At 41.4% G+C, this 15,063-nt stretch overlaps 1 protein-coding gene and 1 pseudogene across 1 annotated transcript in view; one reads left to right on the top strand and one right to left on the bottom strand.

The window, feature by feature from the left end:
- TIGAR (TP53 induced glycolysis regulatory phosphatase) overlaps positions 1 to 14,360 on the top strand; it is a 28,912-nt gene extending 14,552 nt beyond the window's left edge. The window contains exons 3-6 of the mRNA XM_006754870.2: positions 3,861 to 3,982; positions 8,494 to 8,571; positions 11,685 to 11,795; positions 13,309 to 14,360. Of these exons, the coding sequence (XP_006754933.1) occupies positions 3,861 to 3,982; positions 8,494 to 8,571; positions 11,685 to 11,795; positions 13,309 to 13,740 (743 nt within the window). The 3' untranslated portion in view covers positions 13,741 to 14,360. The remainder of the gene's footprint in view (positions 1 to 3,860; positions 3,983 to 8,493; positions 8,572 to 11,684; positions 11,796 to 13,308) is intronic.
- On the bottom strand, positions 1,278 to 1,624 carry LOC102755139 (annotated as a pseudogene).
- Positions 14,361 to 15,063: the final 703 nt, after the last annotated feature.

Here is a 15,063-nt window from a genome sequence, read left to right as displayed (position 1 = left end):
CATTATTTATAACTAGAAGGCCCACGCACAAAAATTTGTGCACTGGCAGGGAAGGAGGGTCCCTCAGCCCAACCTGTGCCCTCTCATGGATCACGCTGCCTCTTGCCCTGCCCACCCTGCCTTCCCCGACCACCCCGCCCAAGACACGACAGGCCCGGATCTCAAGTTGGGCGGCACAGCGGGATCTGCCTGCAGTATGCAAATTAGCCGCCATCTTTGTTGGTGGTTAATTTGCATATCTCGCTGATTAGCCCATGGAAGGTGTAGCGGAGGTACAGTTAATTTCAATCTTTGTCTGTTATTAGCTAGGATAACATTTAAAAATGTTTTTTCTGCCTGATTACATTGTATTTCATTTATCTGTGGGTTTCTTGAAAATTCTCAACTATCATTTTTCCTATATAATAAAAGCCTAATATGCTAAGTGTCCGGTTGGCCATTCAACCAATCAAAATGTAATATGCTAATGATATGCTAAGGCAGTTCAACCGCTCGCTATGACGTGCACTGACCACCAGGGGGCAGTCGACCAGTTGCTATGACATTTACTGACCACCAGAAGCAGGGGAAACGCTCTGATTTGTAGGTTAGCTTGCTGCTGGGGTCCAGCAGATCGGGACTGAGCGAGATGGGCTGGACACGCCCTGGAGCCCTCCTGCAGTCCCTCCCCGGCTGGCCAACAACCTATGTCCCTCCCCAGCCCTGATCATGCACTGGTGGGGTCCCGTGGCCTGGCTTGCACCCTCTCACAATCCGGGATCCCTCGGGGGATGTCGGAGAGCCAGGCCAGCCTGAGGGATCCCACTGGTGCATGAATTTGTGCACTGGGCCTCTAGTCTCTTCATAGTTAGGAATTTTCATTTTTCCTGTCAAGCCTCTAATAGATCAGAGATGCGTTCCATCTGTATCCAGCCTGTATTCTGGGTATGAATTCAGGCCTGTCTTGGAATTTATTAAGTCACTTTGCAACTGGATCTCCCTTTATCCATTGAGGAAATTTTTTTCTCCTTCGGGAATTTTAATTTTCATGATTAAAAGATCTATTTGGTTCTTTTAGAAGGCTATCTGATAGTTTTTTTGTTTTTTTGTTGTTTTTGGTGATCATATTTATTGGAAGAGTTAGAGAAAAATAAAAATGCCATTTAGCTTAAGAATTTGTGAGTTATGTGCAAATAAACTCATTTCAGGAGCAGAAGAATTCTTGGTCATTTCTTTATATCAAAATTTATGCAGGTTTCTCTTTTGAATATCTTCTACCTTTAAAGATACAATCATGTAAAGTCTCCTAATTTCCACAGAGGATATATTCTTTGTTTCAACCAACTCTCAATGGAGGGGCAACCTGTACAACACCATCTCCCTGGACAAAAAGCATTGGAATATTCCGTTTTGCTGATTTATATATCTCTTCATATGTTTCTTCATCAATTTCTGTAGTAGTCACAGTTTCTTCCACATCTCCCAATATCATATTTAAATGTTGATCATAAGCATGTAATCTACCTTGAAGCTCTCTGTCATTTCTCATTTTCATATAAATTCACTCATCCAGGCTGAGCCTGATAAGATTCAGGGGCTCTTCTACAGTGTTGGTAGTTCGTTGCTGCTCCACATCATCCACCATGTTTCAGACCTTATCTGGTAGTTTTTTTATGAGTTTGTGTTTGCTCATTTTTGTCATTCTGCCTTAATCATATTTTATAGTCTGTATTTTCTGATTTCAATGTTAGAAGTGTTACTGGTTCTAAATCTGTTATGATTTTTATGACTTTCATTCATGATGGTTTCATTTCTTGTGTGATTAAGTCTTTTGACTAAACTATTATTTGCTCTAAATTAATAGAAAACTTGTTAGCCTTTATTGAGAACTAGAGGCCTGGTGCACAAAATTTGTGTGTGTGTGGGGAGGGAGTGGCCCGGTTCCTCAGCTCAGCCTGCACCCTCTCCAATCTGGGACATCCCTCTTGCAATCCAGGACTGCTGGCTCCTAACTGCTCACCTGCCTGCCTGTCTGATTGCCCCAAACCGCCTCCGCCTTGGCCCCCACCACCGTGGCTTTGTCCAGAAGGATGTCCGGAAGATGTCCAATCTATCTGGTCTAATTAGCATATTACCCTTTTATTAGATGATTCACTCTGAAAAGGATTTGCATTTTATTTTACTGCTGACCTGAAATTGCATTAGCCTCCCTTATAGGATCCCTGATTTCCAGGAATATTCAGTGCAGTTCTCCAGTTCTCCCACCTTGCTGTGTCAGTCAGCCTTCCCCCCGATCCCACCCCTGTGCTAATATCACAGCAACTCCATTTTCTTATGCTCAGGGTTTTTTGGATTCTTTTGCTTTGTCTCATGGATATTTTCTTTTTCCTTATATCCTGTGGGCCCAGGAATGTACATCTCTCTCTCTGTTTCTCTGTTTCTGTCTCTCTCTTTCTCTCTCTCTAGTTCTTTTGTAGTAGGATAAGCCTTCAGAGTATCTAATGGAAATAAGGTATTTTTTAAGTGAAAATGGACAAGGGAGGGAGGGTAGGAGTGAGGGAGGGGAAAGTAATATAATATGGAACATTTGGCCAATGGAGACCGAGGGAAAACTTTCTTAGGTGATGATCCTACCACTCAAATATAACACCTAAGTTGAGAACGTGAGATAAGAGCCAGCATTAACAAAATATAGCTACTGAAGGGATAGGAATATGTGAAAGTGGAAAGCTTGAGACAGTTGAATTTTTATCATATAATTCCCATTAGGCAAACATTCTTTTGGAAAAATTTGAATACTTGAGCCTTTTATAGGATTACTAGATGTCCGATGCACGAAGATTCGTGCAAGTATAGGCCTTTCTTCCCCTGGTTGCCGGTGATGGGGGGCTTGCTCTGGCAGCCTGTACAGTGGCAGCAGCAGTGGCAAGCCCTGCGCACTCTGGTGCCGCTTCCTCCTGGCCCTCCTTCTCCGGAGAGTTCCTCTGTGCAGCACTGGTGCTCCTGGGGAGGCACGGAGGGGAAGAGGTAGGGGGAGCGAGGCAGGCGGGGAGGACTGGAGAGGTTGGGTGCGCTCGTGCGTTTCACTTTCCCATTGTGAAAGTGGGATCCAACTGGCCCCCTTCTTCATCCTCTTCCTCCTCCGCCTTCCTCCTCCTGCCCGCCTGCCCTCCCTCCATGCCCATCTCCCCTCTCCTCTTGATTCGGCGAGATAGGGAGGAGGGAGGTCTGATAATTTGGGTTACTGTGTAGGTGGCCTCTTTCATCTATTCAAAACAAAGCTGAGCTGCCTGCCGCTGCTGCCACAGCTGCCACCATCGCCCCTTGGCTGGCCTGGGGCTCCCGGGGTGCACTAACTGTGCACTGAGTGAGCTCCCATGAGTGTCTGCACCTGCAGGGCTGCTCCAAAGCTAGGGTTTTGTTTACCAGAGCATCGGGGCAGTGGTGGGGTAGAGGGAGACACCAAACACCAGGAGCTATGACCTCAGGCACCAGAGGGTTGTCTCTGAGGCCGGGGGGCTGGGCCACAGGGCGGCTGCAAGGATGGTTGACAGGTGTGGAGCACGGCAGGGAGGCCCCGAGGAGGCAGGCTGCCCAGAGCGGCCAGGGGTGGGGCTGCCACCATCTTTGTCAGGTTAATTTACATACTCACTCCTGATTGGCTGTGGGTGTTGTGAAGTGATGGTCAATTTACATATTTTTCTTTTATTAGATAAGATAGCTTAATTTTACTGGTCAGTTCTCTGGAATGTTATGTGGGAAAGTACCCAAGGAAATATTTCAATAAAATATAAATAAATGCATTTATAGTCTCTTACATGTGAGTTAATTTGCATATCTTATATTTCTGAATGATATTGTTTCTTTTCTTAATCCCACAGGACAAGGAGTAGATGAGCCTCTTTCAGAAACTGGATTTAAACAAGCAGCAGCTGCTGGTATATTTCTTAATAATGTGAAGTTTACTCATGTTTTCTCCAGTGATCTTATGAGGACAAAGCAGGTAAGTTTAGAGTGAAGGTTTAGGGTAATGGGTCAAAAGTTTCACTAGTGTAACCTTGAAAAATCTGCTACCAGAATTCACAGGGAATTAAATCACATACAGACTACCCCCAAATTCCCCTCTCCTCAACAGAATTTTTTTTCCCCATTGTACTTTATTTTATTTTGGTAAATTTTAAATTAGAGTAGCTTGAGAAAAGCTATCTAAAAAAAAGACAAAGAAGGTGTCAAGAGAAAGTCAGAAGAAACAATAGGCAGGAGAATTTAACACACAAAGGCATCAGATGTTGGAATTACTAGATACAGTTAAAAAACAATAACTATAAATACGAGACATTTTTTGAAGTATCTTAAATATCTTTAGGCAACAGATTGGTATAAAAATTACCTAGAGATTTAAAAAGGACCCAAGTCAACTTCTAAAAGCTCAATGGAAGGACAATTTTGTGACAACTACGAGGGAATAACAGGGCTGGGTTTAGCCTTCCCACATGAATAACTAGAAAATAGGACAAAATTTGTGAAACACTATTTTCATATATTGGACTTCAGGCAATGTGAGTTTATGATCCCCAAAAGAAGTGAAACAAATGAGGTGAGCCCTAGGATTGTCCTGACTTTTCTGCTGAAGCAATTCCCTGACTCTGGTAAGAGAAGCCACATAAAGCCCAATGGTCTCTGAGTTAGGTGATAGAGCAGGGGTGGGCAAACTTTTTGACTCGAGGGCCACAATGGGTACTTAAACTGGACCGGAGGGCCAGAACAAAAGCATGGATGGAGTGTTTGTGTGAACTAATATAAATTCAAAGTAAACATCATTACACAAAAGGGTACAGTCTTTTTTTTTTTTTTTTTTAGTTTTATTCATTTCAAACGGCCACATCCGGCCCGTGGGGCCGTAGTTTGCCCACGGCTGTGATAGAGCTTGGAAAGGTTAAGTAACTAACATTTATGGAGCAGAGTACTGGAAGAGAGAGCTGCACAAAGAAAGAAGTCTAGAAATGTGTGTAGGGATCCCCTTGAATCTTTGGTGGACTTAATTTGCACACATGTAGGGTGTAACTGCCTGTGGCCAGACAAAACACAACTTCAGGGGGGAGAGCAATTGCTGGGGAAGTTGTAAGCTGAACAATTCCTAGAGCTCAATTTGATTTCCAATCAGCTAAAGTGGAGAGATTTCATTGAATGCATAGAGCATAGAGTTGTCATAGTATTACACCTTAATAAGTGAGGCTAAACTACTCTTAGAGGAATGTAATGAGGAAAGAAATAGAGAATAAAAGAATCAAATTTATCTTCTATAGATGAAAAATACAATATTCTGAAATGAAAATGTTATGGGATGGAATTAACAACAGAATAGATACTGTCAAAGAAGAGATCAGTGAACATGAAGACATAGAAACAATATTTTAAAGTTGTAAAAAGGAAAAAAGACTAGAAAAGGAACATTGAAAAGTCTCAGAGAAGTATAGTATGACATTAAGCAATTTAATTTACATGTAGTTGAAATACCAAAAGGGAAGTGGGGCATGAGTATGAGGGTTAAAACAAATAATTTGAATAAGTAATGACTAAAATTTTCCCAAATATTTACCCAGTGAAAATTCTTTGAAAAATTCGGTGAAATAAAGACTTTCTCTCAAGCAAAAGTTGAGGGACCTAAAATAGTACCATATTTTTATGGTCAGTTATTTTTGAGTGTTTTTGGTTTAGGGTTTTGACAAAGGTACCAAGGTAATTTAGTGATTGAAAGAGTAATCTTTTCTATAAAAGGTGATGAAACATTGGGCTATCCATATGGAAAAACATGAACTTTGACTTTTACCTCACATAACACAAACATTAACTTATGATTGATTATAGAACTAACCTAAAAGCTAAATTTATAAAAATTCTACTTAAAAAATAAAAACCCACAGAAGACACATTGAGATATTGCCTCACACCTGCCAGAATGGCTACCATCAGTAAATCAGCAAATTAAGTGCTGGTGAGGATGTAGAGAAAAGGGAACCCTAGTATACTGTTGATGGGAATGCAGACTGGTACAGGCACAGTGGAAAACAGTATAGAGTTTCCTAAAAAAATTAAAGTTGAACTACCTTTTCACCTAGTGATCCCACTTCTGGGACTATTTCCTAAGAATCCCAAAACACCAATTAGAAAGAATATATGCACCTGTATGTCAATAGCATGATTATTTGCAACTAGAGGCCCAGTGCATGAAATTCATGCATGGGATGGGGGTGGGGTCCTTCAGCCTGGCCTGCACCCTCTCCAATCCGGGACCCCTAAACCGGCAGCCGGACATCCCTCTCCCAATCCAGAATGACTGGCTCCTAACCGCTCACCTGCCTGCCTGCCTGATCACCTCTAATCGCCTCTGCCTGCCTGTCTGATGCTCCTAACTGCTCCCCTGCCGGCCTAATTGCCTCTAACCACTCTCTGCCGGCCTGATTGCCTCTATCTGCCTCGGCCCCACCACCGTGGCTTTGTCTGGGAGGACGTCCGGAAGATGTCCGGTCTGATTAACATATTACCCTAGTATTAGTATAGATAAGTAGCCAAGATCTGGAAACGGCCCAAGTGCCCATCAGTAGAGTAGTGGATAAAAAAGATGTGGTACACCCTAACTGGTTTGGCTCAGTGGCTAGAGCGTCGGCCTGCGGACTGAAGGGTCCCGAGTTCGATTGTGGTCAAGGGCATGTACCTTGGTTGCGGGTACATCCCCAGTCGGGGGGTGTACAGGGGGCAGCTGATTGATGTTTTTCTCCCATCGATGTTTCTAACTCTCTATCCCTCTCCCTTCCTTGCTGTTAAAAAATCAATAAAATATATTTTTTTAAAAAAAGATGTGGTACATTTACACAATAGAATACTATGTGGCTGTAAAAAGGGATGAACTCTTGCCTTTTATGACAGCATGGATAGACCCGGAGATTATAATGCTAAGGGAAATAAGCCAGTCAGAGAAAAATACTATATAATCTCACTTCTATATGGAACCTGATGAAAAAAATTAATTGACAAACAAAATAGAACCAGAGACATGGATACATGGTACAGACTGACAGATTGGGGGTGGGGGGGGGGTCGGCAGGGGGGATGAAAGAAGGTGAAGAGAATAGTCAAAGAACATATATGCATACTCCATGGACACAGACAACAATGTGGTGAGGACAAGAGGGATGGGAGGGTGGGGTCTAGATGGAGGGGGTCAAATGGGTGACATCTATAATGTCAACAATTAAAAATTAAGGAAAAAAGAAAACGAGGAAAATCTTTATAAAGGTTTCTTGGGACAAAGCTGATAATTCTACAGAATTGTTGGGAGATAACAAATTATCAGATCCAGAAAGTGTAACAAAACACAGGATAAAGAAAACCCTACATCTACATTTAAAACAAAATTGCAAAACTCCAAAGAATAGAAAGGAAAAGTATCATGTACTAGTACTAGTATCATATTAGGCTATCAACCAATTTGACAGTATCAGTAATTTTTTTAATATGCTGAGAGACAGTAGGATTAACCTAGAGTTTTATACCCAGCAAAATGTTTTCTAGTGGAGGTGAAATGAGAGCATTTCAGACAAATAGGCTTGAAAGTAAAGAACTTTCACAGGATAACAGAAGAAAAATAATTCCAAAAGGAAAGTATGAGTTTTCGAAAAGAATGAGCAAAGAAATTAGTAAAGGTTTAGATCAATATAAACAACTATTTATAATATAAAACAGTAACAATGATAATATCTAATTTGTGGGTAGGGTATTAAAAAATAAGGCTGGTTGTGGACTTAAATTACTAGTTTTGCAAATACACTGTCCCTTATCCATTAAAAGTAACCAAGCACACAATGAGAAGGAAACAAAAATAAATAAGTACAAAAGGCAGCAGAAGTAGCCATGGCAGTTAGCTGATAATGGGAGTTATCAGACAAAGGCTTTAAAATAACCATTTAATGCAGAGGTAAAAGCATTGAAAATTTCAGCAGAGAACAGGAAAGTACAAACAAAAATCAAATGCAAATTCTAGAACTGAAAATACTACTAAAATTAAGACTCAATGGGTTTAACAGCAATTTAGACACCTTGAATGGAGATTAATGAACCAGAACCTTTTCTATAAAGAGCCAGAGAGTAAGTATTTTAAGTTAGGTGGGTCATGTGGTCTCAGTCACAGCTGTTCAACTCTGCTGTAGTACTGTGAAAGCAGCCTAAACAATACGTAAATGGCTGTTTTCTAATAAAACTGTTCACAAAAAGTGATGGTCTGGATTTGGTCTGTAGCCTATAATTTGCTGACTGCTGAATTAGAAATTAGGTTAGAAGGAAATATGAAAATCTGGCATGAAGAGAGAAAGGATGAGCAGTACCGAGAGGTAACTTTTACAAAGGAAAATGATTTCTAGTTCTTTTTTATTCATTAAGAAGGTATGTATTATTTTGATGTCTTGGCCAGAATGATTATTTTTATGAGAAGAGAAACAGTTATCTTTTGATTTTCAGACAGTGCATGGGATTTTGGAGAAGAACAATTGTTGCCAACATATGACAGTGAAGTATGATTCAAGACTTCGAGAAAGAGTAAGTAGCTTATGTATTATTCTTTGCCATAGTCATCAATAACTACCTCAGGTTATCATATGGCTAAAAATTAATTACTGCTAGAAATATGGAAACAGCTAACATTTGTTGAGAATCTATGCTGTATAGTCACTGTTAAATACTCTCAGAGATAGCATAGATAGTATCTTATTTAAATACTAGGAGCCCAGCACGCGATTCGAAATTGTGCAGTGCTGTGCACTCTCGAGTCTCCGGTCTGGGCCCACAGCAGCCACGACCACTGCTGGTTGGCCCTGCCTCTCTCTCTGGCCCTTGAAGCAGCCAAGGCCACTCCTGATTAGGCCCTCCCCCAGCGCAGGTGTGCGGAGGTCCCTGCGCCCCGCCCCGCCCCGCGACGCTCCATGTGCAACCTCCTCCTGTCCGATCAACCCTTTACGGTGTCCCGGTTAATTAGCATATTCTAGTATATATAGATATATAGATTAAAATCATATGATAAACATTTTAAAAAAAAATTTAATCCTCACCCAAGGATACGTTCATTGATTTTTTTTTTTTTTAGAGAGAGAGGGAGAGAGAGAGGAAGGTGGGGGGCAGAGAGATGTGAAAGAGCAACATTGAATGGTTACCTCTTGTATGCTCCCCAACCGGGGATCGAACCTGCCGCAACCTAGGTATGTGCCCTGACCAGAAATAGAGCCCACAACCTTTTTGGTGTATGGGACAATGTTCCAACCAACCGCATCTCCCGGCCAGGTGAAATCATATGATATACATCTTAAATTATAAAAGCGCAAGGTATATTTTTAAGAATTTAACACAGTAGCCCTAACCGGTTTGGCTCAGTGGATAGAGCATCGGCCTGCAGACTGAGAGGTCCCAGGTTCGATTCCGGTCAAGGGCATGTACCTTGGTTGCGGGCACATCCCCAGTAGGAGGTATGTATGAGGCAGCTGATCAATGTTTCTCTCTTATTGATGTTTCTAACTCTCTATCCCTCTCCCTTCCTCTCTATAAAAAACAACAACATTAAAATATATATTTTTTTAAAAAAAGAATTTAACACAGTACAGAAGAATTTAAAATAAAATTGAAAACCTCTCTCCCTCAGCTTCCCAGTTCTACTGCCTGATTTTAAGTATAAGTAGCCCATTTTAGATACCAGAAATGAATCTTTTTGAAACTGTGATTTAGCTAAAGCTGTAGAACAATTTCACATCTGAGATTTGGCTCCAGGTCTCCAAGGAGACTTTTTATTATGCTCTATAACTCTGACTATAAAACACCTAACGCCCCTGCCAGCCCTTACATAACCAGACAAAAACGTAACAGAATGGCTAGGACATCTTTAAAGAATTACTTTGCTTAATGTGCTTATGTTCTCTGTTATGGCTCAACATACAAACTAGAGCTCCAGCATACGTGCTGCTTGGAAAGGCTCATTTTGCTCAAATGGTAAACAAAAGCGCCTTGAATTCAGTGAACACCAAACAGGGCCTGTCATCATCAAGGAATAGCAAGTGTTATTGATCATTCGGCTGCACCATCTCTTCGCTCTCTCCCTGAGTAATTACATCCTCTCTTATGATTTCTGTTAATGAGCTGATTTCCAAATGGGTACTTTTAGCTTAGATCCCTAAACCGTATCAAACTGCCTACTGTTCATTTCTGTTTGAATGCCCCCCAGCTACTTCCTGCTCAGTGAGCTACACTCTCCTCTCCATTGGGCTCCTGCTTTACCCAGTTCAAATCGTTTATTTTTGACTCTTCACTGTACCTCACACTGTACATCTGTCCTCTTGTCAATTCTACCTCTAAATAGTTCTTGAATCCTTCCTCTCTCTCCAAACCCACTGCTGCCATCTACTGCAGTTCACTGTCCTCTGTCCCCTAGATCACTGTCACCTAGGTTTTCCTAGATGTTCACTGCACTCCTTTTTCAATCCAATGTTCACACCACAAGCCAGAGCAATCTTTGGAAAATTGGGTTGCTGCACACCTGTATACAAGAGTCTGCTACTTCCCTTTTTTCTTCAAAGGTTGTCTAAGCTCTTACCTGTTTGGCTGTGAGCGTGCTGTGGGATCTGACCTGTTGTCTCCACCTGCCTCCTTCCCCTTCCCTGGTGGCCAGTTTAATAATATTAGCAAGCACTTACATGGTGCTCATCACATTCTGGCCCTGTTGCAAACTCTGCAAGTTTATTAATCTTTGCAACAACCTGATGTAAAGATTCAAAAACCTCATGTTTTAGCCCCCATTTTACATGTGCAGAAACAAAGGCACACAGAGGTCAAGCCCATGCTCGAAGTAACAGAGCTAGTTTATTGCAGAGCTCAATGAAAATCGAGGCCACTGGGCTCTGTGGTCTATGTTCTGGCCCTCTGTTCACGTGTCTCTCAGAGATCTTGGCATCTGGTGTCACCCAAACAGCCTGTGCTCTTTCCTCACTCGGCCTGGAATACTTGCTCCTTAAACCTAGCCCACTTCCACCCACCCCAAGGCCTGGGCCTTCAGTGATGTCTCTGCTGTATGTGTCTGTGTCGGTATTTCCCTCCATCACAGCACTTTCTGCTGTTCCTAGGCTAGTGTCTCCACCACGCTGCCATCTCCGCAGGGGCAGGAGCCACGTGTCTCCCTGCTCTTCTTCACTCTGGCCTTCCTGCCTACCATGCTTCGGCGTAGTGTTTGGAATATTGAACCAATGGATGTTTCCATTCTTAAAAAAACAAAGTCAGTGATGATAATTAATGTTCCTCTTTGTAATAGAGGTTACTCCAGATATAACTGAGAATGTTAGAAGTTGGACTTGAGGATTATAAGAGCACCTGGAAAAATGTGCCTATTCTCTTATAAAAAATAATATTTCACTATTGGACTCTGACTGATGGTGTTGTTGGACTCTTCTGGTATCATCAGTGCAAACTATAAAAAATGGTTTGTCTCCAATATTTTATTATGTAAGTAATCCATTATCATTGGGGAATTATCAGTTCAAATGTGATATAATAGGGTAAGTAGAAGAAAACCACACTTCTTCATGAGGATGCTTGTTCTAAATTTGTCATAAACTTGTACTTAATTGTTATATTGCAAGTTAACTGGAGGCACTGTTGTCTATTGGATATTGCAGAAATATGGGGTTGCAGAAGGCAAGGGGCTGAGTGAGCTGAGGGCAATGGCCAAAGAAGCTGGGGAAGAATGCCCTGGGTTCACACCACCTGGAGGAGAGACCTTAGATCAGGTACGTAGCCCTGGGGCATGTGATGAACTAGCCAATGTCACAGTAGCTGAAATCTGACTTAAAAAATAATTTTTTTAGAGAGAGGAAGGGGGAGAGAGAGAGAAACATTGATCAGTTGCCTCCCACATGCACCCTGACCAGGGATGGAACTCACAACCGAGGTATGTGCCCTGACAGGGAATCGAACACACCACCTTTTGAGCCATACCGGCCAGGACCTGACATTTTTTGTAATTTCCTTTTTTAAATTAAATTAAATTAAATTTTATTGATTTTAGAGAGGAAGGGAAAGGGAGAGAGAGAAATATCAATGATGAGAGAGAATCATTGATCAGCTGCCTCCTGCATATCCCTTACTGGGGATCGAGCCCACAACCCCTGGCATGTGCCTTTGACCAAATTCGAACCTGGGACCCTTCAGTTTGCAGGCTGACTTTCTATCCACTAAGCCAAACCAGCCAGGGTTTTGTTTTGTTTTTTTGTAATTTAGATGTTCCTAAATTTTAGCTAAGCAGTTTGAAAGTTGTTTGGTTTATAAAACAACTCTGCGTGATGCCGTTTTTTTCCTTTCTAAGCTATCCTGGCTTTCTCGTTGATTTTAAGTTGGCAGTCATAGCTGAGAATGGATGGAAAGGATGTGTGTTATTACATATTACTGTTAAGAAAACTCTGAATATGAAGCAGTAACTTAAGCAGTGGTAGTGGTAGTCAGTAAAGCAGGTGGTGACCTTCAAGAATGACAAGCAGAACATGAGAGGCAAACTAATTCACACTGAAATCTTCAGGCCTCTGCCTCCCTGACAACATCACCCGGCTTGCCTTTCTTTGGACCGTTCCGCTTTTAAATTGTATTATTGGTTATTTCCCCCCTATAAAAAATTTCTATAAATTTAGAAAGGAAAAGTTTTTTTTTGTCCTTGTTCTAAGTACACTGAAGTGTCAGATGTAGTCTCCTAGTTAATACTGTTTTATGGGCTTCTGTTTACTTGCATATTTTCCTAACTAGATTGTGAGTGCTTTGAGCTAGGGATTAGGAATTGTATCTTACTCTTCTTTGTCCCCAGTGTGCTTTCATAGTTTCCCGAAGTATGGTGGACACTTACTAATGTCCATGGAACTACTGACTGAATGCATAGATATATAGCATTTTGCCCTGGCCTGTGTGGCTCGCTGGTTAGAACGTTGGCCCCCACACTGAAGGGTCTTAGGTTTGAATCCCGGTCAAGAGCATGTACCTGCATTGCAGGTTCGCTCCCTGCCTCCGGTTAGGGTGTGTTTGGGAGGCGACCAATTGATGTGTCTCTCTCACGTTGATGTTTTTCACTTTCTCTCTGCCTCTCCTCTTCCTCTCTCCCTTCCATTCCCTTTGAAAAGCAATGGAAAGAAATCTTCATGAGGATTAACAACAAAAGAAATAGTATTTTATGACATTAGAAAAATCCAATCAGGCTTTATGCTTATGTTTTAAGACAGTCAACAATGTCACTTTATTTCACCCTTTATCTCCTTGTAGGTGAAGATGCGTGGAATAGACTTTTTTGAATTTCTTTGTCAACTGATCTGGAAGGAAGCAGATAAAAAAGAATCGTGTTCCTTAGAAACTCCAAGCAACTGTCTGGCAACTTCTTTGGCAGAGATATTCCCTTTAGGAAAAAGCTGTGCCTCCAAATTTAATTCAGACAGCAGTGCCCCAGAATTAGTAGCCAGTGTCCTAGTAGTGAGTCACGGTGCTTACATGAAAAGCCTGTTCGGTTATTTTCTGAATGACCTTGAGTGTTCCTTACCAGAAACTCTGAGCAAATCTGAACTTACATCAGTCAGTGCCAATACAGGGATTAGTCTCTTCATCATAAACTTTGAGAAAGAAAGAGAAGCTAAACCAATAGTTCAGTGTGTTTGTATGAACCTACAGGAGCATCTAAAAGAAATGACTGAAACTTCCTAAATTTAAACTCACACCAAAATTGTAACAGTTTTGAGCCTCTAAGGGAGGGAGTGCCTTTGACTTTATTTATTTTCATCCTCTGCTCTCACTAAATTGGAAACAGTTAAAAAATAAAAGCTGTCTATTTAGCAGGTTTTTAAGTTCAAATGGAATCATAGCCACATAAAACACTAATGGAAAACCGTTTAGAATTGATTTGTCTGAGTACAATTGGTATTTTCCAGAGTATTTTTACTACCCTGCTTATTTATGTCTCTGGATTGTAAAAGGAGGAAGGAACGCAGTATTGCAGATTGGGGGATTAGTAATCTGGTTACTCTTCCCCCCCCCCTTTTTAAAAATGTTGATATTTTCCTTTAATGTCTGAAAAACCTAGCTTATTTTATTGGCTCACGGTAAGATACTGTATGTTTTGTACTATCTCCAGCCATGCTTGGAAGAAGGAACTATTTATAATTCTCACTGCATATTTACAATGTCGATGTTACATTTTAAAAGTCCTTAAATAAAAAAGGCTTACCATCAAGTTTATATAAAGCAAAATGACACTAGTTTTCAATATAGAAATCAACGGTTGGAATTGTTCCCTCTAGAGCAGCGGTTCTCAACCTGTGGGTCGCTACCCCTTTGGCGGTCAAACGACCCTTTCACAGGGGTCGCCTAAGACCATCCTGCATATCAGATATTTACATTACGATTCATAACAGTAGCAACATTACAGTTATGAAGTAGCAACGAAAATAATTTTATGATTGGGTCACAACATGAGGAACTGTATTTAAAGGGCCAGAAGGTTGAGAACCACTGCTCTAGAGGGTTTGAAATGTGGGTGAATGCAGAAGTTCTTGTCTAATATGTAGGCTGAGAGTTTAGCTTGAGAAAGGCTGTAAAGAAAGAGTTCTCAGGGTGCTGCACAGTAGCCTCAGAATAAAAGTGGGTGCCTCGAAAAAGAAAACTAGTACTCTGAGAACTGCAGATGTGGGGGTTTTGTGGAAGGCACGGATGAGATTGCCTCTTTTTTCCCACCAGGTGGCACTGGAGAAAAGGGATCTTAGTTAACTTAATTTCAAGCGTATGATTGGACCCTCAAAAATTCTTATCTATCCCAGGCTTTGGGGGTTTAGGTGGAGGGGGAAAAAAAGAAAAAAATGGGGAGACATCTGTAATACTATCAACAATAAAATAAGCAAACAAAAAATCCGTATCTAAATGAAGAAGTGCTTTACACGTAGTCTGCTCTTCAGTGTGCATATTGATGAATGCTCTGGGTCTCAGCTTAGAAAAGAATTAAGCCCTAGCTGGTTTGGCTCTGGATAGAGCCTG

This window comes from Myotis davidii, unplaced genomic scaffold (assembly GCF_000327345.1).
Source record: "Myotis davidii unplaced genomic scaffold, ASM32734v1 scaffold1373, whole genome shotgun sequence".
In the NCBI taxonomy this organism is placed as follows: Eukaryota; Metazoa; Chordata; class Mammalia; order Chiroptera; family Vespertilionidae; genus Myotis; species Myotis davidii.
This window is presented reverse-complemented; position numbering and strand designations above follow the sequence as displayed.